The 25,548-nt window shown below is 48.6% G+C and overlaps 1 protein-coding gene across 2 annotated transcripts in view; it reads left to right on the top strand.

Moving 5' to 3' along the window:
- LOC132382894 (serine protease 33-like) overlaps positions 1 to 25,548 on the top strand; it is a 98,424-nt gene that overhangs the window by 28,124 nt on the left and 44,752 nt on the right. For both annotated transcript variants that reach the window (XM_059953432.1, XM_059953431.1), the window contains one exon: positions 3,135 to 3,297. In XM_059953432.1, coding sequence (XP_059809415.1) covers positions 3,135 to 3,297 — 163 coding nt within the window. The remainder of the gene's footprint in view (positions 1 to 3,134; positions 3,298 to 25,548) is intronic.

The raw sequence follows: 25,548 nt of genomic DNA, 5'->3' as shown, positions 1-25,548 counted from the left end.
CCAGCAACCTGGGTTCAATTCCCACCACTGTCTGTAAGGAGTGACCGCATGGGTTTCCTCCAGGTGCTCCAGTTTCCCCCCACAGTCCAAAGACGTACTGGTTGGTAGGTTAATCGATCAGTGTGAATGGTCCCGTGATGAGGATAGGATATAATCAGGGGGTTGCCGGGCAGCGTGGCTCGAAGGGTGGAAGGGCTTGTTATGCACTTGATAAATAAATAAATCACAAAGTACTTTGAGGTGGAACCAAGAATGAAATGCACTTTAAAGTGTAACAGCTACAGATAGAGTGCAGTGCAGGCAAACAATAAGATACAAGACCATAATGAGGTAGATTGTGAGATCGAGTCCATCTTAAAAGTCTTATAAATGCAGGTAAAACCCCCTTTCTCTGGGCGTCTCTGGAAAACTGGCTGGTTAACCCCTCGCTAACAGCCACGGGATCCCGCAGTGATAAACCCACCTTTCCCCAGCTTCGTACATGAGGACGTATACGACTTTGGTCCGGCCAAACCCATGAGGTTGGGATGACTCGCCCACCCAAACCCGGTTTGTGTGAATGCTGTGTGATTTACCAGCCCCAGCAAGAAATAACAAATCGTACACAGCCTACTATTATAAAGAAGTATATTCAAGAATGTTAATTTAAACAAACAATTATTAAATGAAAGAAAGAAAAAAATCAAAAAGGGACCATTACTCTTAAACGTGCACTTAAGTTGGAGCTCATCTTGAACTTGTCTGTCACTCATGCGCTGGGCCCTTGATCTGCGTGAAATCACGCACCACCTTCCGAACATCGCTCAAAATCCATCTCAAATAAACAGTCTGCCACCAGAGTATGGGTTCTCCCTCCTTGAAGCCATTCATCTGCACAAAGCACCTTGTGCCACAGGGACGGCATCGTCAGCCATCCTCCCCCCGTCTTCCTCCAGGTCCCGCCAACAGACACCTCTCTGCCCGCGCTCTCTAGAACCTCCTCCCAAACCTGCCATCCTGATTGGCTGACACCACAAACCTAAATTGAATAACAAAGCTGAAACCCAAACAAGCTGAGAGCAGGACAGACTACTCAAGTGAAATGCCCACAGCATAGCAGAAAAAAATTTAACCAGGGCCATTACATGGGGTAGAAGCTGTTCATGAGCCTGGTGGTATAAGCTTTCAGGGTTCTGCTGTTGCATGCATGGTTAGGGGGAGTGGGGTTAATAATTCTGCTGCTTGTGTGGAGGGGGACTTCAATCTTTCCAACATTCATTCTTTGTTTTTTCTGTTCTGTGGGCGTCTGTGAAGAGTAGGAATTTCAAGTTGTTTATTCTATACATTCTCTGATATTGAATTAACCTTTGGACCTTTTGTATCTTCCAAATGATGGGAAGTAGGGGGGAGGGGATAAGTGGAGAAGAGAGAATGTCCAGGGCTGGTGGGGTCTTTGATTTCAAAACTTCTTGGTGTTCACCTGGCGGAGAATCTCAGCTGGTCCCTCAACACCAGCTCCACAGCAAAGAAAGCCCAGCAGTGTCTCTACTTTCTGTGAAGGCTGAGGGAAATCCATTTCCCACCCCCCATCCTCATCACATTCTACATTGGTTGTATTGAGAGCATCCTGAGCAGCTGCATCACTGCCTGGTTCAGGAATTGCACCATCTCGGATTGCAAGAGCCTGTAGCAGCTGAGAAGATCATCGGGGTCCCTCTTCCTGCCATCATGGACATTTACAGTACATGCTGCACCCACAAAGCTAACAGCATTGTGAAGAACCCCACGCACCCCTCATACAAACTCCTCTCCCTCCTGCCATCTGGCAAAAGGTATTGAAACGTTCGGGCTCTCACGACCAGACTGTGCAACAGTTTCTTCCCCCAAGCCATCAGACTCCTCAATACTCAGAGTCTAGACTGACATCTACATCATTTATTATTATATTGTCATTTGTCCTCTACTGTACCTATTGTCTTGTTTGTTAATTATTATACTGCCCTGCACTGTTTTGTGCACTTCATGTAGTCCTGTGCAGATCTGTAGTCTAGTGCAGTTTTTATGTTGTTTAATGTAGTCTAGAGTAGCCTTGTGCTGTCTCACATAGTCTAGTGTAGTTTTGTGTTTCATATAGAACCAGGGTCCTGGAGGAACGTTGTTTCGTTTTTACTGTGTACTGTACCAGCAATTTATGGTCAAAATGACAATAAACTTGACTTCATTATGCCGGCTACTTTACTGAGACAGCTCGAGGACTCTGTGTCAACAGAGTCCGCGGAGGGAAGGCCAGTTTCCGTGTGTGCAAAACTCTCTGCAGTGTCTAGAGGTCACGGGCGGAGCAGTTGCCATACCAAGCTACTGTGCATTCAGACAGTATGCTGCCAAGGGTGCACTGGTAAAGATCAGCGAGGGCCGACGGGAACATTCCAAACTTCTTTAGCCTCCTGAGAAAGTGTGACATCGGTGGGCTTTTGTGGATCAATTTGAGAAACAGTTGGTGAAGCTCACTCTGAGGAATATACCACATGTACAAAGATGGATGCTCCATCACCTCCTCTGGCAGTATATAGATAGATAGAGAAATAGAAAGAGAGAGAAATAGCTATAGATAGAAATAGAGAGAGGGTGAGAGGGATAGAGAGAGGGAGAGGAATAGAGGTGGGGTGAGATGGATATAGGGGGGATGAGATGGATAGAGAGAGAGAGAGGGGAGTGAGATGGATAAATATATAGAGAGAGAGGGTGAGATGGATGGGGGGTGAGATGGATATATATATATATATATAGAGAGAGAGAGAGAGGGGGGGGGATGAAATGGATAAAGAAAGAGGGGGTATGGATATAGAGAGAGGGGGCTGAGATGGATATAGAGAGAGTGAGATGGATAGAGAGAGAGAGGGATAGAGGGGGGTGAGATGGATAGAGAGAGGGAGAGGAATAGAAGTGGGGTGAGATGGATAGAGAGAGGGAGAGGAATAGAGGTGGGGTGAGATGGATAGAGAGAGGGAGAGGATTAGAGGTGGGGTGAGATGGATAGAGGGAGGGAGGGGACTGAGGTGGATAGAGAGAGAGGGATAAAGATAGCTGAAAGATGAGGGTCTGGGGATTGAAGGAAGGTCCGTACATGAACTGATGGAGCATCTAAACTCTTACAGATTGCAGGCGAGAAGACCCTGGTCACATGCTCACTCCGTCCCACAGGGATCTACGGAGAGGATAACCCTATCATGGCAGAGTTATATCGAATGTTTGTGAGCCACGGCAGCCGGAGGCTGCGACTGGCAGGAAAGGAGGTGGAGCACGGGAGAGTTTACGTGGGTGAGTATGTCGTCCTCTTCCCCACTCCCCCGGGACTGGGCGTCGGACGCACTATCTCCTCGGGGCCCCTGAGAAAGGCAATGACCCCATCTCTGCCCACAGGCAACGTTGCATGGATGCACGTGCTGGCGGCCCGTGCCCTCCAGCGGACACCCGACATTGTGGGCGGTCAGGTCTACTTCTGCTACGACGACTCGCCCTACCTAAGCTATGAGGATTTTGACGTGCTACTTCTGGGCCCGGCTGGAGTTCAGCTGATCGGACGGACCCCTCTGCTTCCTTACTGGGCCCTGTATCTGCTAGCACTGCTGAACGAGGGTCTGCATTTCCTGATGCGGCCGCTGGCCAGGAAGGAGATCTTCTTCAACCGCAACAGCCTGGCAGTGGTCACCACTGCCTTCAGCGTGCACACCGACAAGGCCACCCGTCACTTTGGCTACAGCCCACTGTTTCCCTGGGCACAAAGCTGGGTCCGAACCCTCGCCTGGGTCCAAACCCTGGCAGGGACACGTTGAGTAGCCCCTCGCTCCACACCTCCCTCTGCTCTGGGTTCTGTCTCCTCCCTAAACCAGACTCTCCTGACAACAGTACAGACCTTTAGTGCAAACTGAACTAAACCTTCCGTTGTCTTCTTATTCCGTCGTACTGTTGTTGTCATTTGGGTATGACCCTCCATTCTCAGCCAGACCGTTCTTCTGTGGTGGACTCGTCACTCGGGCATGAGTGGACACACACGAGCCCCTGATTCGGTCCTCGAAGCCCCCACTTTCTTGTGGGTGCGCAACACTCGGGTCAGTGACCACTGGTGTGTCTGAGGGTGTCTCCCCACACCTGTCTTTTATCCCCACTGACGGGGATCCATCAACTCAAAATGACCATGTCCATCAAACTAGGTCACTCCTGCTGTCTCCTCAGGAATGTTAATGAACAAAGTAACGTCCTTGTAGCGAAAGGTAAACAATCGGTGAAGAAGCCATGATACGTAAATCAAATGTGTGTGTGTCTCTCTCTCTTATCTGTAGCAGATGTTCCTGCCTCTGTGCTTCATCTCTCTCTCTCATTAGCAGCATAGCAACAGCAATAGTTCATAGTTCTGGGGGGGGGGGGAATGGTTAACTCTGCACCCCATTTCCATCAGGTCTGTTCAGCACTCATAACAATGCCTATCTGAATATTTAATCAACTAGCTATATAATTGAATGAGTTTATGACCATTTCAGACAAACTAAGTAATATGTGAAAAGATTAATATTATTATCCCCTGTTTTTGTGGATGTTCTGTGAGGATAAAGCATTTCAGGATGTATATTGTATACATTTCTCTGAATTAAATTGAACCTTTGAGCATGCCGTCGTGTAGTGTTTGAGAAATGAGACTTATTGATGTGTATCATGTTGTTTCTTTTAAACAATGATGAACAGACTGGATTTGGTAGTTTATTATGCTTCGAATAACTTCAGGTTTACTTCCACTTAAGAACTCAGTGCGTACATATTGTCACTGGGCAAAAGAAGTTGCACTGCGCAAGGTTTTTTGCACACGGGTCATTACAAGTTGAAGGGAACATTGTAAAACAAAACGACTGTAGCGATGTGCTACACACAGCGCTGAAATAACGACACGCAGAAAGTGGGTCGCCACATAACCCGCCCCCCAGAACTGGCGATACACCCCCCAATGTCCACAGTCTGGATCAGCCTCTGTTTGGGAGGTCGGCCTCTGCGCCAGGGTGCCTGGACCTCGACCGGCTGTGCCAAGTCCACATGGGCTGCTTTGAGTCGGTCCACCGTGAAAACCTCCTCTCTCCCTCCAATGTCCAGAACGTACGTGGGCCCGTTGTTGTTGATCACCTTGAATGGCCCCTCATACGGCCGCTGTAGCGGTGCCCGGTGTCCGCCCCTTCGTACAAACACAAACTTACAGTTCTGCAGGTCTTTGGGTGCATGGGTTGGGGTCTGTCCGTGCTGTGAAGTTGGTATGGGGGCCAGGTTGCCGATCCTTTCGCGTAGCCTGTCCAGGACTGCTGCGGGTTCTTCCTCTTGCCCCCTTGGGGCTGGTATGAACTCTCCTGGGACGGCCAGGGGTGCGCCGTACACCGACTCGGCTGACGAGGTGTGCAGATCCTCTTTGCGCGCTGTACGAATTCCAAACAGGACCCAGGGAAGCTCGTCCACCCAGTTAGGTCCTCTCAGTCGGGCCATGAGAGCCGACTTCAAGTGACGGTGGAAGCGTTCCACCAGTCCGCTTGACTGTGGGTGGTAGGCAGTTGTGTGGTGCAGCTGCGTTCCCAACAGGCTGGCCACAGCCGACCACAGGCTGGAGGTGAACTGGGCGCCTCTGTCGGAGGTAATGTGGGCCGGTACCCCGAAGCGTGCTACCCAGGTTGCGATCAGTGCTCGGGCGCAGGAATCGGCAGATGTGTCGGTGAGCGGGACCGCCTCTGGCCACCTCGTGAATCGGTCTACCACCATTAGGAGGTACCACGATCCTCGGGACACTGGTAGGGGGCCCACGATATCCACATGAATGTGGTCGAACCTCCGGTGGGTGGGTTCGAACTGCTGCTGCGGGGCTTTAGTGTGCCGCTGCACCATGGCTGTTCGGCACTGCGCGCACATTCTAGCCCATTCACTGACCTGCTTGCGAAGTCCGTGCCATGTGAACTTGCTGGAGACCAGCCGGACGGTTTGTCCTGATAGATGGGCACGCCAAACCGTGTATGGAGTCGAAAACTCGCCGGCTCCAGGCTGCCGGGATGATGGGGCGAGGTTGGCCGGTAGCCACGTCACAGAGGAGGGTCCTCTCACCTGGGCCTACGAGAAAGTCCTGCAGCTGCAAACCCGAGACTGCGGTCCTGTAGCTGGGCATCTTGTCGTCTGCCTGCTGCGCCTCCGCCAATGCTGCATAGTCCACCCCCAGGGACAGGGCCTGGACAGCTGGTCTGGCGAGTGCATCCGCTACGACGTTGTCCTTTCCCGAGACATGCTGGATGTCCGTCGTGTGCTTGGAGATGCAGGACAGATGTCTTTGCTGAATTCTGTCTCTGTCAATTAAGGGTCTAGTTTCAAGGGACTCATTGAAAAGTGAGTACAGCATATCTGAAAAGAATTTTAACAGATCGCCAGCTTCAGTATTTTCAGGCAGTCCCAGAATACGCAGATTCTGCCAACGCCCTCTTCTATCTAAATCAACCATTCTTTTCGTTTTAGATAGTTCCGAGGTAATTTCATTGATTTTATTTTCCATTGAAGATATCTTCATTCCTTGATCGTTAATAGTTTGCTTGAATCGATCATGCTCACTCTCGATTCGGGTTGTAGTCTGCTGAAGTGTTTGAAGTTGAGAGTCCAAGTTTTCCAGAGAGTCTTGAATCGTAGAAATAGCTTTTTCAAGCTTCCCGTTTGAACCGGCCAGCTTATCAATTTTAATATTAAGCGATTTCATGTCTTGTATTGAAGAAAATATTCCTCCGTTTTCTTGGTTTGTTCCGTTTGATCCGTTTCAGGGAAAGTCTTGCCGCTTCTCAGTTCAATACCAGAACGACTTTTTTCGACCATTGTAATTTAGTCATAAATCCTTCAGTAGAAATAATAAAACCTTCAGTAGAAGTAATAAATCATCAAAACTAAAAAGGATCTGTCAGTGGGACATAAAAGATAACAAAAGAGAGAGCCGCTAGGAATGCGACTTATTCCATATGCTACAAAATGGAGAATCCGGAATGTCCTACAAAAAGTGGTGGATCTGGCCCAGTCCATCACAGGTAAAGCTCTCCCCACCATTGAGCACATCTACACAGAGTGGTGTTGCAGGAAAGCAGCATCCATCATCAGGGACGCACACCACCCAGGCCATGCTCTCTTTTCACTGCTGCCATCAGGAAGAAGGTACAGGAGCTTCAGCACTCACACCACCAGGTTCAGAATCAGTTACTGCCCCTCAACTATCAGGCTCTTGAACAAAGGGGATAACTACACCTGTTCCATCATTGAAATGCTCCCACAATAAATGGACTCACGTTCAAGGACTCGTCATCTCATGTTCTTAATATTTATTGCATATTTATTATTATTTATTTTTATGTTTGCAGAGTTTGTTGTCTTTTGCACACTGGCTGAATGCCCAAGTTCGTGCAGTCTTTCATTGATTCTATTATGGTTATTATTATGGATTTACTAAGAATGCCCAGGATAAAATTAATCTCCAGGTTGTATATGGTGACATTTATGTACTTTGATAATGAATTGACTTTGAACTTTAAGATGCTGATGGGACAGAACCTAGATTATTTTGTGCAGCTATGTCTATCTCCCAATTTTGTTTGGAAATACAGCATTAAACTGGAAAAAGTGCCAAGACCATTTATGAGGATTTTGCCAGGACTCCAGGGTAAAACAGGGAACTGTCCTTGTTCAGGACTAACGCAATGTAAAACAAGGAACGGATCACTTCCGATGGAATATGATGTGAAACTTGGAGTAAAACCCGGATTGGATCACTACCGAGGGAATAGACAATAGACAATAGGTGCAGAAGTAGACCATTCGGCCCCTCGAGTCTGCACCGCCATTCTGAGATCATGGCTGATCATTCACTATCAATACCCAGTCCCTGCCTTGTCCCCATATCCCTTGATTCCCCTATTCATCAGATATCTGTCTAGCTCCTTCTTGAAAGCATCCAGAGAATTGGCCTCCACCGTCTTCCGAGGCAGTGCATTCCACACCTCCACAACTCTCTGGGAGAAGAAGTTTTTCCTAAACTCTGTTTTAAATAACTGACCTCTTATTCTCAATCCATGCCCTCTGGTACTGGACTCTCCCAACATCTGGAACATATTTCCTGCCTCAATCCTATCAAATCCTTTAATTATCTTAAACGTTTCAATCAGATCCCCTCTCAATCTCCTCAATTCCAGTGTGTACAAGCCCAATCTCTCTGCGTAAGACAGCCTTGCCATCCCAGGAATCAACCTAGTGAATCTACGCTGCACTTCCTCAATTGCCAGAATGTCCTTCCTTAAACCTGAAAACCAAAACTGTACACAATATTCCAGGTGTGGTCTCACCAGGGCCCTGTACAAATGCAAAAGGACATCCTTGCTCTTGCACTCAAATCTGGGAATCTGGTGGAAATCATGGAACAGATCAATCTCAAGAGAGTTCGATGTAAACCCTGGACTGGATCAGTACAGAGGAATCTGGTTTAAAACGCGGAGAGGATCCGTTCTGGGGAGTCCAGCGTAAAATATGGAGTGGATTAGTACTAACAGATCAGGCTTGAGGGAGTCCGATGTAAAACATGGAATGGATCAGTACAGAGGGAAGCTGGTGCAAAACACAGAGCAACACACACAAAATGCTGGTGGAACACATCCTTCCTGACGGAGGGTCTCGGCCCGAAATGTCGACAGTGCTTCTCCCTATAGATGCTGCCTGGCCTGCTGTGTTCCACCAGCATTTTGTGTGTGTTGCTTGAACTTCCAGCATCTGCAGATTTCCCCGTGTTTGCGTTTTCAAAACACAGATCAAATCAGTTCTGGTGAGTTTAATGTAAAATATGGAGTGGATTAGTACTGAGGGAATCCGGTGTAACTCACGGAGATGGGTCAGTCCAGAATGAGTCCACTGTAAACCATGGAGCAGATCTGTCAAAATGCAGTTACTACTAAAGTACATATGTGTCACCTTATACCACAATGAGATTACTTTTCTTGCAGGCATTTACAGGGAAATAATGTATACAATATAATTTATGAAAAGTTATACATATAGACTGACAAGAAACCTAAGTGCAAAAGGAGATAATTTGTGCAAATAAAAAATAAATAAATAATACTGAGAACATGAGTTGTAGAGCCCTTGAAAGTGAGCCTGTGGGTGGTGGAAACAGTTCAGTGTTGAGAAGTTATCCACACTAGATCAGGAGCCTGATGGTCGAGGGGTGATAACTGTTCCTGAACCCGGTGGTGTGGGACCTGATGGCTGAGGGGTGATAACTGTTCCTGAACCCGGTGGTCGAGGGGTGATAACTGTTCCTGAACCCGGTGGTGTGGGACCTGATGGCTGAGGGGTGATAACTGTTCCTGAACCCGGTGGTCGAGGGGTGATAACTGTTCCTGAACCCGGTGGTGTGGGACCTGATGGTTGAGGGGTGATAACTGTTCCTGAACCCGGTGGTGTGGGACCTGATCGTTGAGGGGTGATAACTGTTCCTGAACCCGGTGGTGTGGGACCTGATGGTTGAGGGGTGATAACTGTTCCTGAACCCGGTGGTGTGGGACCTGATCGTTGAGGGGTGATAACTGTTCCTGAACCCGGTGGTGTGGGACCTGATGGTTGAGGGGTGATAACTGTTCCTGAACCCGGTGGTCGAGGGGTGATAACTGTTCCTGAACCCGGTGGTGTGGGACCTGATGGCTGAGGGGTGATAACTGTTTCTGAACCCGGTGGTCGAGGGGTGACAACTGTTCCTGAACCCGGTGGTGTGGGACCTGATCGTTGAGGGGTAACAACTGTTCCTGAACCCGGTGGTGTGGGACCTGATGGTTGAGGGGTGATAACTGTTCCTGAACCCGGTGGTGTGGGACCTGATCGTTGAGGGGTAACAACTGTTCCTGAACCCGGTGGTGTGGGACCTGATGGTTGAGGGGTGATAACTGTTCCTGAACCTGGTGGTGTGGGACCTGAGGTTTCTGTGTCTCCTGCCCAAAGGCAGCATGATCTGGGTGGTGGGAGTTCCTGTGGTTACCTTTTTCTTGCGGCTCCGATCCTTTAGATGTGCTTAATGGTGGAAGGGCGCACCCAGTGATGTACTGGGCTGTATCCATTACTTTTTATAGACTTATCCGCTCCTGGGTATGGGCTGTGATGCAGCCAGTCGGAATACTGGCCACTCGCATCCATAGCTTGTCAGGTGGCATGCCCAACTGAGCAAACTCGGAGGAATGAGAGAATGCTGTGTCATCATTGTCAATGCTTTCACCAAGGAATATAAAGCTGCTGACGCTCTTCAGCTCTGTAACCCCTCCCTTCCCAGCAACTCCCCCCCCCATCTCAGTAACCCCCTCCCCATCTGTTTAAGGGATCTATCCAATGTTTAAAATGTACGTCTGTGAGAACGCATTCATACTTAGAAACCAATAAATAATATGTAAGGTCGTGACCGTCAAGCAAAGGGCATGACGCTTCAGCTTGCCCTCCGAATGTGTTGATTTACATTCCGAGCATTCCCCAAGGTCACTGTTCGAAATTAACCTTGATCCACATGAACGAATCTTGTCTTTTGTTTTATTGGAGAAAGGGTTTATTGCAAAACCTGACCTGGGTTAGCAGAATGTCCCCCATGGAATGGATTAGTGCAAACCCTAGTGTTTCCAGAGGAATGGGGTTGCACAGATATTAATGGATGTGGGGGCTGGAGGGGATTACAGAATCAGGGAGGGGAGTGGGGAGGTGGGAAGGGGATTACAGAGATAGAGAGGGATGTTGGGAAGAGAGGGATTACAGAGACAGGGAGAGCTCGAGGGGTCACTGAGGTGGGGAGGTATGTAGGGGAGGAAGGGTGTTACAGAGACAGGGAGAGCTCGAGGGGTCACTGAGGTGGGGAGGTATGTAGGGGAGGAAGGGTGTTACAGAGACAGGGAGAGCTCGAGGGGTCACTGAGGTGGGGAGGTATGTAGGGGAGGAAGGGTGTTACAGGGACAGGGAGGGAGAGGGGTCAAGGAGTTGGAGAGTTGTTGATGTTATAAAGTGATATATCTATAAGGACTTTAGCCTGGCATGAGAAGGAGGAAAGTTCCAGTTCTGCTTATTAAACATTGATTAATTCTTGGTGTTTTTGATTATCCAGATATAACCACACCCAAACTCATTTCACAGTGTTGTTCAAGGAGCATGCTTCATTCGCAGGATATCACAGAGTATTGATATGAACACTGTTTTTCACCTAAAGCTAGGATGTAGTCCTGTGGAAATGTTTGACTCACTGGAGTTAGATCCAGTGTTGGAAAAGTCTCCACCCCGTCCAGCACGTTGTATAAAGATGTGGCTGCAAACCTATCTCTGGAGTTGTGGTGAACTACATATACCTGTCTGGACACCCCCCCCCCCCCCCCGCTGACTGCTCCTGTGGCTCCTCCCACAGACCCCTGTATAAAGGCGATTGAGGTCTGAGCCCGGCCTCTCAGTCTCCAGGATGTAGTATGGTGATCACTCACTGCTTGTTCCTTCTTCCAGTCAATAAAAGCCGATATCTCGCCTTACGTCTCAGAGTGAGTTATTGATGGTGCATCAGGAGTTCCAACACCCTCCCTGGTCCGAGGCAGAATGTTCCATCCTCAGTCAGGACCTCACCTTTATCCCTCTGCACCTGCACCTCAGTGAGTTCCGCGCCTGTCATTGAGTTGAACACATCATCCGTCACCTGCATCTACAAGCCTACTTCTTAGACAAGGATTCCCCAGCACTCTCCTGTCTTCAACCCTCCTCCTTCTCTTAGACACTCTGCTCTGGACCTTTTCATCTGAGACATCAACCGCCTCGACTTCAGCACTCCCCTCGCCAATTCAGACCTTACCCCTTCTGAACGCACTGCCCTCCGCTCACTACTCACCACCAAACCCGCACGAAACAGGACACCCTCTACCTTACTGACAAGTCACAACTCTCAATCACCTCCTCTTTCTTACCCTTTAAAAAGAATCTCATTCAGCAGGATCAGATCACCACACCTGGACCAACCTCAACCTCATCAACTCCGGAAATCCGCCAGCACTACCGACAGCCTCATAGTTTCCTTGCCCTACCTCCCACACAAGATCCACAGACCTGACTGCCCAGATAGTCTACTCTTGCCCCACTTAACCCATGTCCACATACCTTGACTTTATTTTGTCCCCCTTGATTCAGTGTCCTCTGACCCAAGATACTTCTCATGCTCTCGATCTCTTCACTAACTTTCGATTCTCTGGCCCTGACCACCTTATTTTCACCATGGATGTCCAACCCATACACACTTCTATTCCCCCATCAGAAAGCCCTTAAAGTTCTCTGTTCCTTTCTCGACCACAGACCAAACTAGTTTCCCTCCTCCGTCTGCTGAAACCAGTCCTTGCCTTCAACAATTTCTTCTTAGACACCTTCCACTTTCTGCAGACCCAAGGTGTAGCCGTGGAACACACATGACGAGACACCCCACATTCCAAACCTACAACATGCCGCTCCCCAACTCTTTCTGCACGACATTGATGCCTGCATTGGTGCTGCTTCCTGCACCCATGTAGAGCTCATCGACTTCATCAACTTTACCACCAACTTCCACCCTGGTCCATCTCTGACACCTCTCTCCCCTTTCTCGACTTCTCCTTGTCCACCCCTGGAACCGTACTGATGTCTTTTATAAACCCACTTACTCTCACACCTATCTTTGCTATCCCCTTTTCTCAGTTCCTCCGTCTCCACTCCATATGTTCCCAGGACGAGGCTTTCCTTTCCAGAATATCCGCCTTCTTCAAAGTACAGGGTTTCCCTTCCTTCACCGTCGATGCTGCTCTCACCCATAACTCCTCAATTTCCCGGATATCTGCCCTCACTCCACCCTCCTGCCGCCATAGAGATCCCCCTGTCCTTACCTACCACCCCACAAGCCTTGACACTCAGCACATCATTCTCCACTACTTCCACCATCTTCAACAGGATCCAACCACCAAACAAATCTTTACTTCCCCCCCCCCAACACCTCTACACTCCACTCTATGCAGGGATCGCTCTCTCCGTGACTCCCTGTACAATTGGATCACTCGTCCACCAATCTCCCTCCTGGTGCTTATCCCCGCAAGTGGGAAAAGTGCTACACCTGCCCACTCAGACTCCCCCGTCATCATTCAGAGCCCCTAAGAGTCCTTCTAGTCTGTTGGGGTCGTCTGCTGTATCCAGTGTTTGTGCTGCGGCCTCCTCTACATTGGTCGGACCCAACGTAGATTGGGATACTGCTTTGTCGAGCCCCTTCACTCCATCCTGGATTTCCTGGTGGCCATTTTCATTCCAATCCCCTTTCCCTTTCTGAAATGTTGGTCCATGGCCCCCTCCACTGCCAGGATGAGGCCTCTGTCAAAATGGAGGAGCAACACCTTACGTTCTGCCTGCATAGATTCCAACAAATATCAATTTAGTCCATAAGGTAGGAGCAAAATTAGACCACCTGGCCCATCAAGTCTGCTCCACCATTTCAACATGGCTGATCCATTTTCCCCTTTGGTCCCAGTCTCCTGCCTTCTCTCCATATCCTTCATGCCCTGACTAATCAAGAATCTATCAACTTCTGCCTTAAGTATACCCTCCACAGCCAACTGTGGAAACGAATTCTGCAGATTTACCATCCTCTGGCTAAAGAAATTCCTTCTAATCTCCATCTAAATGGATGTCCTTCTATTCTGAGCCTGAGCCCTCTGGTCTTATACCCCCCCCCCCCCACCATAGGAAAATACCCTCTGCTCATCCAGTCTATCAAGGCCTTTCAACATTCGATAGTTTTCAATGAGATCCCCCTTCACTCTCCTGAACTCCAGAGAGTACAGGCCCAGAGCCGTCAATCTCGGAATCATTTTCATGAACCTCCTTTGAACCCTCATCAATGCCAGGACCTCCCTTCTTAGATAAAACTGCTCACAATACTCCATGGGAGGCCTCACTTGTGCTTTATAAAGCCTCAACATTGCATCCTTGTTTTTCTGTTCTAGTCCTCTTGAAATAGATGCTAACATTGTATTTGCTTTCCTCACCCCCGATTCAACCTGCAAATTTTCCTTTCCCAAGTCCCTGTGCACCTCAGATTTTTTGACTTTTCTCACCATTTAGAAAACAGTCAACCCTTTCATTTCTTCTACCAAAGTGCAAGACCGTACACTTCCCGACACTATTTCATCTGCCAATTTGCCCATTCTCCTAATCTGCCTAAATTCGTCTATACTCTCTCTGCTTCCTTAAAACTACCTGCCCCGCCACCTATCTTCGTATTGCCCACAAATTTGGCCTCAACCCCATCAATTCCGTCATCCAAATCATTGACATATAACGTAAAAGGAAGCGATTCCAATACAGCCCCCTGTGGAACACCACGAGTCACTGGCAGCCGACTAGCAAAGACTCCCTTTACTCTCACTCCTTGCCTCCTTCCAATCATCCAATGCTCTATCCATGCTAGTATCTTTCCTGTAATACAATGGGCTCATAACTTAACAGCCTCATGTGCGGCACCTTCATCCATCCAGCTTGTTATTTCTTCAAAGATTTTTCTAACTTTTGATAATTTCTCTCCTCCCCCCTTCTCTCTTTTTCCATTGCCTATTCTGGCTCCTTGTATTACCCCCTGCCTTCTCCTAACCTGCCCATCACCTCCCCTCCTTTGCTCCCCTCCTCCAACCTTTCCTCCCACGCTCCACTCTCCTCTCCTCTCAGCTTCCTTCTTCAACCTGTTAACTCTTCCTCCTACAGAAGATGACTGACAGGAAATGATGAAGTAGTGCTAGTGCTGGTGCTGGTGACTGGGTTAGTGGCCGGGGATGTTGACCAGCGTTACTGCTTGGGGAAAGGAACTATTTTTGAGTCTGGTGGTCCTGGCGAGGATGTTACGTAGCCTCCTCCCTGATGGGAGTGGGACAAACAGACCATGAGCAGAGTGGGGTGGGATCTGTCATGGTGTTAGTTTCTCTATATATTGTATGTCGATGGGGTGATGCGTTGGGCAGATTTGACTGCCTGTTGTAGAGCTTTCCTGCCCTATGGAGGGCAGTTTCTGTACCAGGCACTGATGCAACATGTTGGGATGCTTCCTACTACACATCTGTAGGAAAAGTATAGTGCAAAGACACAAAAGATACAAAATTCAATTGCATAAATAAATGGTGTAAGAGATGAATAACGATCATGGACCATTCAGAAATCTGATGTGGTGGAAAGAAGCTGTTCTTGAATCATTTAATTGCAAATGTGATGCTAGCATTCATTTCGAGAGGACTAGAATACAAGAGCAAGGATGTGATGCTGAAGCTTTATAAAGCACTGGTGAGGTTTCACTTTGTATATTAAGAGCAGTTTTCTGCCCATTAAAGGAGGTGCTGACATTGTAGAGAGTTCAAAGGAAGTTCACAAACATAATTCCAGAATTAAAAGACTTATAATATGAGGAGCATTTGAAGACTCTGGGCCTGTATTCACTAGAATTCAGGAGAGTAAGGGGGGATCTCATTGAAAGCTAACAAATGTTGAAAGGCCTTGTTAGAGTGGATGTTTCTGATGGTGGTGGTGTCCAAGACCAGAGGACACAGCCTCAGAATAGAGGGGCGTCCTTTCAGAATGGAGGTGAGGAGGGATTTCTTTTAACCAGAGGCTGGTGACTCGGTGGAATTCGTTGCCACGAGTGACTGTGGAGGCCAAGTCACTGCGTCAATTTAAGGCAGAGGTTAATAGATTCTTGATTAGTCAGGGAGTGATGGATATGGGGAGAAGGCAGGAGATTGGGGCTGAGAGGGAAAATTGATCAGCCATGATGAAATGGTGGAGCAGACTCGATGGGCCAAATGGCCTGATTCTGCTCCTGCATCTAACGATATTATGGTCTAATTAGAAATGATTTATTATTGTTGCACATTGTTGGCAACAGATTATATCATTACTCAGTGCACTGAGGTAGAACGAGGTAAAACAATAACTGCATAATAAAGTGTAACGACTATAGAGAAAGTACAATGCCAGCAAATAATAAAGTACAAGATCATAATGACACAAGATTATGATCAAGATTGTTCAAGATTCAAGGTACATTTATTAACAACGTATGTGTGCAATATAAAAAGTTGTTGTACCCGATGGCATTCGGTACTGCCTATTAAACGCTCCCGATGGCGTGCGCCTCAAATCGCCTCTGACAACCAAGTCCAGCTCCTGGCCTTCACGTGTGGCTTAGCTACTAACACCGGTGGAACCACTTCTACCGACAAGAGAAGGAACAAAGGCGGGTTACCGGTGCCTTAAAACCAGTCGCTTCGGGCGAATGGGGCTGGTCAGCCGTGGTTGGCAGCTTGTCTAGGAGAAAGAGAACTCTGATCTCTTGCAGCTATACCCACTCATGGGGGAGGCTTTGGGACTAAAACCCCGGGGAAAAATCTGGAGCTGGAGTCCCTAAGGCAGTCCTACATTGAGTTCAACGCTGACTGGCAACTCCTGTGACGCTGCTGGTGTCAAACTGTATCGGTCTCTGCCGTTCCTTTGGGTTCATCAGCTTCGTGGAGAGGGGCAGCTTGCTCTCCATACTGCACTGCCCTGTACACAGCGTCCACGGTTGACCCTGACTGACGGAAGCCTCATCGGCGTACAACTCGGAGATTCATCTTCTCCAGATAGCCAGAGAACTAAGAAAACCACGGAAGCCCTTCAAGGAAAATCATTACGCCTCCCTCATATGCAAAAAAAAAGAAATATATCGCTCAAACATATTGTGCTGAGGAACCAGTTTGTGTAACAATGGGGTTAAATCCGGCCTTTGACCTGCTTTCAGGCTTTTTTACCCTCTCCCCAATGGTGGTGGGAGGTGGGTTGGGGAGAGAAGAGCGAATATCCAGAGTGGGAGGGGGTTCTGCTTTACTCAGGCAGCGATTGACGGGGTCTGTGGAGGGCAGGCTGCTTCCTGAGGTGGGCTGAGCTGCGTCCACACTGACTTGTGGTCACGGGCAGAGCAGTTGCCGTGCCAGGCCAGGCTGTGTCTAGGTAGAACGCTTTCTACGGTGCATGGTGAGGTGCCAGGCCTGAGGAAGTTGATGAGCTTTCTTACCCATGTCCTTCCTCCTCAACGATGGTTGCAGCAGGAAGAGGGTGTGACCCCGATGGTGAGAGTCCTTAGGCGAGGATGCCACCTTCTTCCTCATGATGGATACGAGCTCGTGAAGATGTCCTCGATGGTGGAGAGGCTTGTGCTGCACCACACGATGCAGCCAGTCACAATTCTTTCTGCCGTACATGTGTAGGAAGTTACAGAGTTTACAATGATGTACCAAATCTCGTCAATCTCCTAATGAAGTTGGAACTACCCACGTCCCTTCACTATTGAATCGTTATGTTGGGCCCAGGACACATCTCCAAAGTGTTCTCACCTCTTCCATCGCTGGCCCTTCAAGGAGTACTGGCATGTGTTCTCCCAAACACACCTTGCTGAAGTCCACAATCAATTCTTTGATCTAGCTGACGTTGAGTATTTTTGTTGCAATACCACTCAACCAGCTTACTCCTGTACACTTCCCTGATGCCGTCTGAGATGTTTTCAATGATAGTGATGTCATCTGAAGATTTACTGATGATGTTCGAGTAGCACTTAGCTACGAGGTCATGAGAGGAGAGCACTTCCTCAAGGTTGGTTGTCAGATTGAGGAGAAGATCTGCACAGACTGTGATCTCCGATGAGCAAGACAGGACCCAGTTGCAGAGGGAGGGACAGAGGACCGGGTTTGAAGTTTGTTGATTAGTACTATGCAGATGATGGTGTGGAACACGGAGCTGTAATCAATGCACAGCTGCCTGACATACAGTAGGTACTATTGTCGTCCAGATGGCCTAGCACTTGAGTGGCAAACCAGTGAGATTGTATCCGCTGTAGACTTATTGAGGCGATAGGTAACTCGCAGTGGGTCCAGGTCCTTGCGTAGGCAGAACATAAGAAGTAAGAGCAGGAGTAGGCCATCCGGCCCATCGAGCCTGCCCCACCACTCAAAAAGATCATGGTTGATCTGTCCATAAACTCAGCTCCATCTACCTGCCTTTTCCCCATAACCCTTAATTCCCCTACTATGCAAAAATCTATCTAACTGTATCTTAATGTCAGGAACGGGGCCGGATGGACCCAAACGCAGGACGCAGACACTGAAGTACTAGGGGGAGGACAGGATGGGGATGCCATCGCATTTAAGGGTAGAGCTGGAGGTCAGGTAGATAGAGTGTCGGGCAGGCAGAGCAGAGTGGGCTCCCGGGGTTCAGGCAGGAAGGCAGACAGGTCTAGGTGGCGGAGAGCCCTCCCTGGGCGGGCCGCATTTGTCCCGGGTAGGGCCGCCTCCCAGGCAGAAACACCAGAGGCCTGGGCATGACCTGAACCCTTAGGCGGGTGCGGGGCAGAATCCCAGGGTTCGGGTGGAAGAGGAGGACGGGGCAGAGGAGAGCCCTCCCTGGGCGGGCTGCATTTGTCCCGGGTAGGGCCGCCTCCCAGGCGGAAACACCAGAGGCTTGGGCACAACGCGGACCCCTAGGCAGGTGCGGGGCACAATCCCAGGGTTCAGGCAGAAGAGGAGAACGGGGCAGAACCCCCGCCGGGCAGCGGCAGGTCGGCCGGACCTGCCCGATGGAGGCAAGGGGTAGGAACGTACATAGGTCCAGGGTGACCAACACAACAGCCATGATAGCAGGAAAATCGGGTAAGGCCGGCAGACAGCGCGACCGCGCGAACGAAACAAAAGAGCGGAGAAGCGGGACCAGCACATGGGAAGAAAGGTGGGGGAGCAGACCAACCTGGCAGTACTGGTACGGGGCAGAGAAGCATGATGAGGAGTAGATCTGAGCCCAGGCGGGATAACAGAATACAGAGAAGAGTTCAGAGCCGGTGGAGAAACAGAACAAAACAACCACCCGCCTGGTCCCAGTCCCGAGGCCCATTATAAACACCTGCAGCTCAATGAGTTACAGGTGTGCCTCCTTGAACCAGGAGGGCCCTAACTAGTTCACGGGTGACGGGAGGGGCAACTGCAGGACCCGGAGTCCAGACCCCTTGGACCGGATCGAGACCCGGAACACAGATTCCGGACCGGACCGGACCCTGACACTTAAATATATTCAGTGAAGAAGCCTCAACTGCTTCCCTGGGCAGAGAATTCCACAGATTCACCACTCTCTGGGAAAAACAGTTTCTCCTCATCTCCGTCCTAAATCTTCTCCCCTGAATCTTGAGGCAATGCCCCCTAGTTCTAGTCTCACCTACCAATGGAAACAACTTTCCTAATTCTATCTTATCTATCCCTTTCAAAATTTTGTATGTTTCTATAAGATCCCCTCTTATTCTTCTGTATTCCAGAGAGTGCAGACCCAGGCAACTCAATCTCTGCTCATAGGTTAACCCCTTCATCCCTGGAGTTGACTCTGGCCATGACCAACCTCTCAAAAGACTTCATCACAATAGAAGTGAGTGTCACTGGGTGAAAGTTGTAGAGGCTGCTCACCTTGCTCTTCCTGGGCACTTTTGTCACCCTTTTGAAGCAGATGGGAACCTCCGAGTACAGCAGTGAAAGACTGAAGAATCTATCCTACACCTTCTGAATTGCTTGCAGAATTGCACTGGCTCCAGCCAGTGTTGCTGTGCTGGGAGCCCTGCCTGTGGCTCCCAGTGAGGAAATCGAGGATCCATTTGCAGAGCAAGGTACAGAGGCCCTGGTTTTGAAGTGTGTTTGTTAGTACTGGGGGGATGCTAAGCTGTAATCAATAACCCCACTCCTCTCTTTACTAGGTAATCCTGGAAGCTACAGAGAGTGCAAAACAGGGTGCTAACACAGAACAGGGAACAGTGTAGCACAAGAACAGTCCCTTCAGCCCAACATATTTGTGCTAATCCCAATGACAGTCCACTTTTTTATGCTATTAACTGGAGTCCATGGACCCCAGGTTGGGAACGCTTGATCTAGAGTAATCCCACCTGCCTGTCCATGACTCTGTTCCCTGCCTGATGATGTGCATTTCTAAAACAATAGTCGTTTAGCAGTTTGTCCGATGCTACTGCGGGTCGTGGTGTTCTGGAGTTCGAGATTCAATTCTGGCACCGCCTGTAAGGAATGCATACATTCTCCACATGAACCACGTGGTACATTCCTCCCACAATCCAAAGCCACACAGGTTAGTAGGTTAATTGGCCACTGTAAATTGTCCTGCGATTAGGTTAGGGTTAGGTAAGTGCGTTGCTGGGTGGTGCAGTTCATTGGGCCAAAAGTTTAAAGTAAATTTTATTATCAAAGCACATATATGCCACCATATACAACCCTGAGATTCATTTTCCTGTGGGCATTCTCAGCAAATCTATAGAACAGTAACTGTAACAGGATCAATGAGAGTGTGGAAGACAAACTGCGTAGATGCAGATATAAATAAATAGCAACAAATAATGAGATAAAGAGTCCTTAATGTGAGGTCATTGATTGTGGGAACATCTCAATGGATGGGAAAGTGAGTGTAATTATCCCCTGACAGTTGAGGGTTAGTAACTGTTCCTGAACCTGGTGGTATGAGTCCTGAGTTGACTGAAGGGCCTGTACCACGTTGCTTCTTTAATTAAAAAAATGTTGATAACATCTCTACCTCCACCACTGCTCCAGCATCCATTGTAGGCACCCACCACTCTGTGTAAAAGAACAATAACTCACCCCACACATCTCCTTTGAACTTGCCCCTCCCACAAGGAGTACAGGAGTGTGGTGGACCGGTGGGTCAAATACTGTCACAGCAAGCCTGCACTCGGTATCGTCAAGACCAAGCAACGGACTGCGGAGTGGGGAGAACAGGGGTCGACGGTGGGAAGGGTGAGCTCCCGTTCAAGCTTCAAGTTCCTGGGTGTCAACATTTTGGAGGGTCTGTCCTGGGCCAAACATATTGATGCAATCATGAAGAAAGCATGGGAGCCGCTACACTTCGGTGGGAGACTGGGGAGATTTAGTAAGACCCTTTCCAAATTGCTATAGGTTTCAGTGGGTGGTCAGTTAGGGAACAGTGACCACAGCTCCTGAACTTTCAGGATAGTTACAGATAAGGAGAGGTCTGGCCCTTGTTGGAGAGTCTTGAATTGGAGTGGGGCAAATTACAAGGGCATTGGGCAGGAACTAAGGAGAGTTAATTGGGAACTGTTTTTTTTCTGGGAAGTCCACATCAGACATGTGGAGGGTGGAGGATCAATTGCACAGAGTACAGGAAAGGTATGTTCCTGTTAGAAGGAAGGACAAGGATGGAAAGATAAGAGAACCTTGGATGTTCACTGAGATGATGAATTTAGAGATGAAGGAAAAGGAAAAGAATAAAAAGCTTCAGAAACCGGGACAAATGGAGCAAATGAGGAGAATGAAAAGCCCTTGGCAAGTAAGATTAAGGTGAATCCCAAGGCATTCCATAGCAGGGCAAATGCAAGCAGACAGTACACTATTAAGGGAAGATCCTTAACTTGGCCTGTGGAAAGCAGCCAGTGAGTGAGTAGAGATTTGAGGCTTTGACTCGAGAGGCTTCGACGAGAAGAGGCGGAGGACGAGCTTGTTCCCAGTTAGTCTCTACAATGCCTCCTGAGACAGTGATGTGCCTCTCCTGTGAGATATGGCAGTCTTGGGGGAAATCCCCTCTCCCACAGAGTCACATCTGCCAGAAGTGCTTGCGGCTGGGCGATCTGGAAGACCGTGTAAGGAATCTGGAGCAGCAGCTGGATGACCTTCGACTCATGGGGGAGAATGAGGCAGTCATAGGTGAGAGCTACAGGGAGGTAGTCACACCTAGGCTGCTGGAAGCAGGTCGTTGGGTGACAGTCAGAGGGTGGAAAGCAAAGGAGAGTAGACAGGTAGTGCAGAGCACCCCTGTAGCCATTCCCCTGAATAATAAGTTTACCGTCCTGGATGCTGTTGGTGAGGACAACCGACCAGGTGTGAGCCATGGTGGCAGGGCCTCTGGCACTGAGTCTGACCCTGTGGTGCAGAAGGGTGGGACGGAGAAGAGGAGAGTTGTCGTCATTGGAGACTCTACAGTCAGGGGAGCAGACAGGAGATTTTGTGGACGTGAGAAGGACAGGGAAAGCAACCAGAAGTCGTGATACATGTTGGGACCAACGACATAGGCAGGAAGAGGGATGAGGTCCTGAAGTGTGAGTTTCGGGAACTAGGCAGAAGGCTGAAGAACAGGACATCAAGGGTGGCGTTCTCAGGATTGCTGCCAGTACTACGTGATAGTGATGGTAAGAATTGGAGGAGATGGCAGTTGAATGAGTGGCTGAGGAGTTGGTGCAGGGGGCAGGGTTTTAGATTTTTGGATCATTGGGATCTCTTCCGGGGAAGGTGGAACCTGCACAGGTTGGATTGGTTGCACCTGAACTCGAGGGGGAGCAATATCCTTGCTGGTAGGTTTGCTAGCATGGTTCAGGAGGGTTTAAACTAATTTGCATGGGGTATAGGACCCAGAGTGATAGAGCAGTGAAAGAAGTGCATGGAGTAAAGCCAGATCTAACATATAGAGAGGCTTTGAGGAAAGAGCAGCAGAATAAAGAGTATAAAGGTAGTAAGGTAGAAGGGTTAAAGTGTGTGTACTTCAATGCAAGAAGCATCAGGAACAAAGGTGATGAACTGAGAGCTTGGATACGTATGTGGAATTATGATGTAGTGGCCATTACGGAGACTTGGCTGGCACCAGGCAGGAATGGATTCTCAATATTCCTGGATTTCAGTGTTTTAAAAGGGATGGGGGGGAGGGGAGGAGGGGTGGCATTACTGGTCAGGGATACTATTACAGCTGCAGAAAGGGTGGATAATGTAGCAGGATCCTCTTTTGAGTCAGTATGGGTGGAAGTCAGGAACAGGAAGGGAGCAGTTACTCCACTGGGGGTAGAGATACTGAGGAGCAGATTGGGAGGCAGATTTTGAAAAGGTGCAAAAATAACAGGGTTGTTATCATGGGTGACTTTAACTTCCCTAATTTTGATTGGCACTTGATTAGTTCCAAGGGTTTAGATGGGGCAGAGTTTGTTAAGTGTGTCCAGGATGGATTCCTGTCACAGTATGTTGACAGGCCGACTGGGGGAATGCCATACTAGATCTAGTATTAGGTAACAAACCGGGTCAGGTCACAGATCTGTCAGTGGGTGAGCATCTGGGGGACAGTGATCACCGGTCCCTGACCTTTAGCATTATCATGAAAAAGGATAGAATCAGAGAGGACAGGAAAATTTTTAATTGGAGAAGGGCAAATTATGAGGCTAGAACTTGTGGGTGTGAATTGGGATGATGTTTTTGCAGGGAAATGTACTATGGACATGTGGTCGATGTTTAAGGATCTCTTGCAGGATGTCAGGGATGAATTTGTCTTGGTCAGGAAGATAAAGAATGGTAGGGTGAAAGAGCCATGGGTGACAAGTGAAATGGAAAATCTAGTCAGGTGGAAGAAGGCAGCATACATGAGGTTTAGGAAGCAAGGATCAGATGGGTCTATTGAGGAATATAGGGTAGCAAGAAAGGAGCTTAAGAAGGGGCTGAAAAGAGCAAGAAGGGGGCATGAGAAGGCCTTGACGAGTAGGGTAAAGGAAAACCCAAAGGCATTCTTCAGTTATGTGAAGAACAAAAGGATGACAGGAGTGAAGGTAGGACCGATTAGAGATAAAAGTGGAAGATGTGCCTGGAGGCTGTGGAAGTGAGCGAGGTCACTCTTCTCTTCGATATTCACCACTGAGAGGGAACTTGATGACGGTGAGGACAAAATGAGTGAGGTTGATGTTCTGGAGCATGTTGATATTAAGGGAGAGGAGATGTTGGAGTTATTAAAATACATTAAGATGGATAAGTCCCTGGGGCCTGACGGAATATTCCCCAGGCTGCTCCATGAGGCAAGGGAAGAGATTGCTGAGCCTCTGGCTAGGATCTTTATGTCCTCTTTGTCCACAGGAATGATACTGGAGGATTGGAGGGAGGCGAATGAAGTACCCTTGTTCAAAAAAGGTAGTAGGGATAGTCCAGGTAATTATAGACCAGTGAGCCTTACGTCTGTGGTGGGAAAACTGTTGGAAAAGATTCTTAGAGATAGGATCTATGGGCATTTAGAGAATCATGGTCTGATCAGGGACAGTCAGCATGGCTTTGTGAAGGGAAGATCGTGCCTAACAAGCCTGATTTGAGTTCTTTGAGAAGGTGACCAGGCATATAGATGAGGGTAGTGCAGTGGATGTGATCTACATGGTTTTTAGTAAGGCATTTGACAAGGTTCCACATGGTAGGCTTATTCAGAAAGTCAGAAGGCATGGGATCCAGGGAAGTTTGGCCAGGTGGATTCAGAATTGGCTTGCCTGCAGAAGGCAGAGGGTTGTGGTGGAGGGAGTACATTCAGATTGGAGGGTTGTGACTAGTGGTGTCCCACAAGGATCGGTTCTGGGACCTCTACTTTTCGTGATTTTTATTAACGACCTGGATGTGGGGGTAGAAGGGTGGGTTGGCAAGTTTGCAGACGACACAAAGGTTGGTGGTGTTGTAGATAGTGTAGAGGATTATCGAAGATTGGAGAGAGACATTGATAGGATGCAGAAGTGGGCTGAAAAGTGGCAGATGGAGTTCAACCCGGAGAAGTGAGATGGTACACTTTGGAAGGACGAACTCCAAGGCAGAGTACAAAGTAAATGGCAGGAGTGTGGAGGAGCAGAGGGTTCTGGGGGTACATGTAGATAGGGTAGTTAAGAAAGCTTATGGGGTGTTAGCTTTCATAAGTTGAGGGATAGAGTTTAAGAGATGCGATGTAGTGATGCAGCTCTATAAAACTCTAGTTAGGCCATACTTGGAGTACTGTGTCCAGTCGCCTCACTATAGGAAGGACGTGGAAGCATTGGAAAGGGTACAGAGGAGATTTACCAGGATTCTGATTGGTTTAGAAAGTATGGATTATGATCAGAGATTAAGGGAGCTAGGGCTTTACTCTTTGGAGAGAAGGAGGATGTGAGGAGACACGATCGAGGTGTACAAGATATTAAGAGGAATAGACAGAGTGGACAGCCAGCACGTCTTCCCCAGGGCACCACTGCTCAGTACAAGAGGACACGGCTTTAAGGTAAGGGAAGGGAAGTTCAAGGGGGATATTAGGTTTTTCATTCAGAGAGTGGTTGGTGCGTGGAATGCACTGCCTGAGTCAGTGGTGGAGGCAGATACACTAGTGAAGTTTAAGAGACTACTAGACAGGTATATGGAGGAATTTAAGGTGGGGGGTATATGGGAGGCAGGGTTTGAGGGTCGGCACAACATTGTGGGCCGAAGGGCCTGTAATGTGCTGTACTATTCTATGTTCTATGTATAAAATCCTTACCGGAATGTCAGCCTTCATTGCTAGAGGGATTGAATCCAAGAGCAGGGAGGTCATTCTGCAACTGCACAGGGTACTGGTGAGGCCGCACTGGGAGTATTGTGTGCAGTTCTGGTCTCCTTACTAGAGGAAGGATATACTGGCTTTGGA

The sequence above is a fragment of the Hypanus sabinus genome, chromosome 29 (assembly GCF_030144855.1).
Source record: "Hypanus sabinus isolate sHypSab1 chromosome 29, sHypSab1.hap1, whole genome shotgun sequence".
Classification (NCBI taxonomy): domain Eukaryota; kingdom Metazoa; phylum Chordata; class Chondrichthyes; order Myliobatiformes; family Dasyatidae; genus Hypanus; species Hypanus sabinus.
This window is presented reverse-complemented; position numbering and strand designations above follow the sequence as displayed.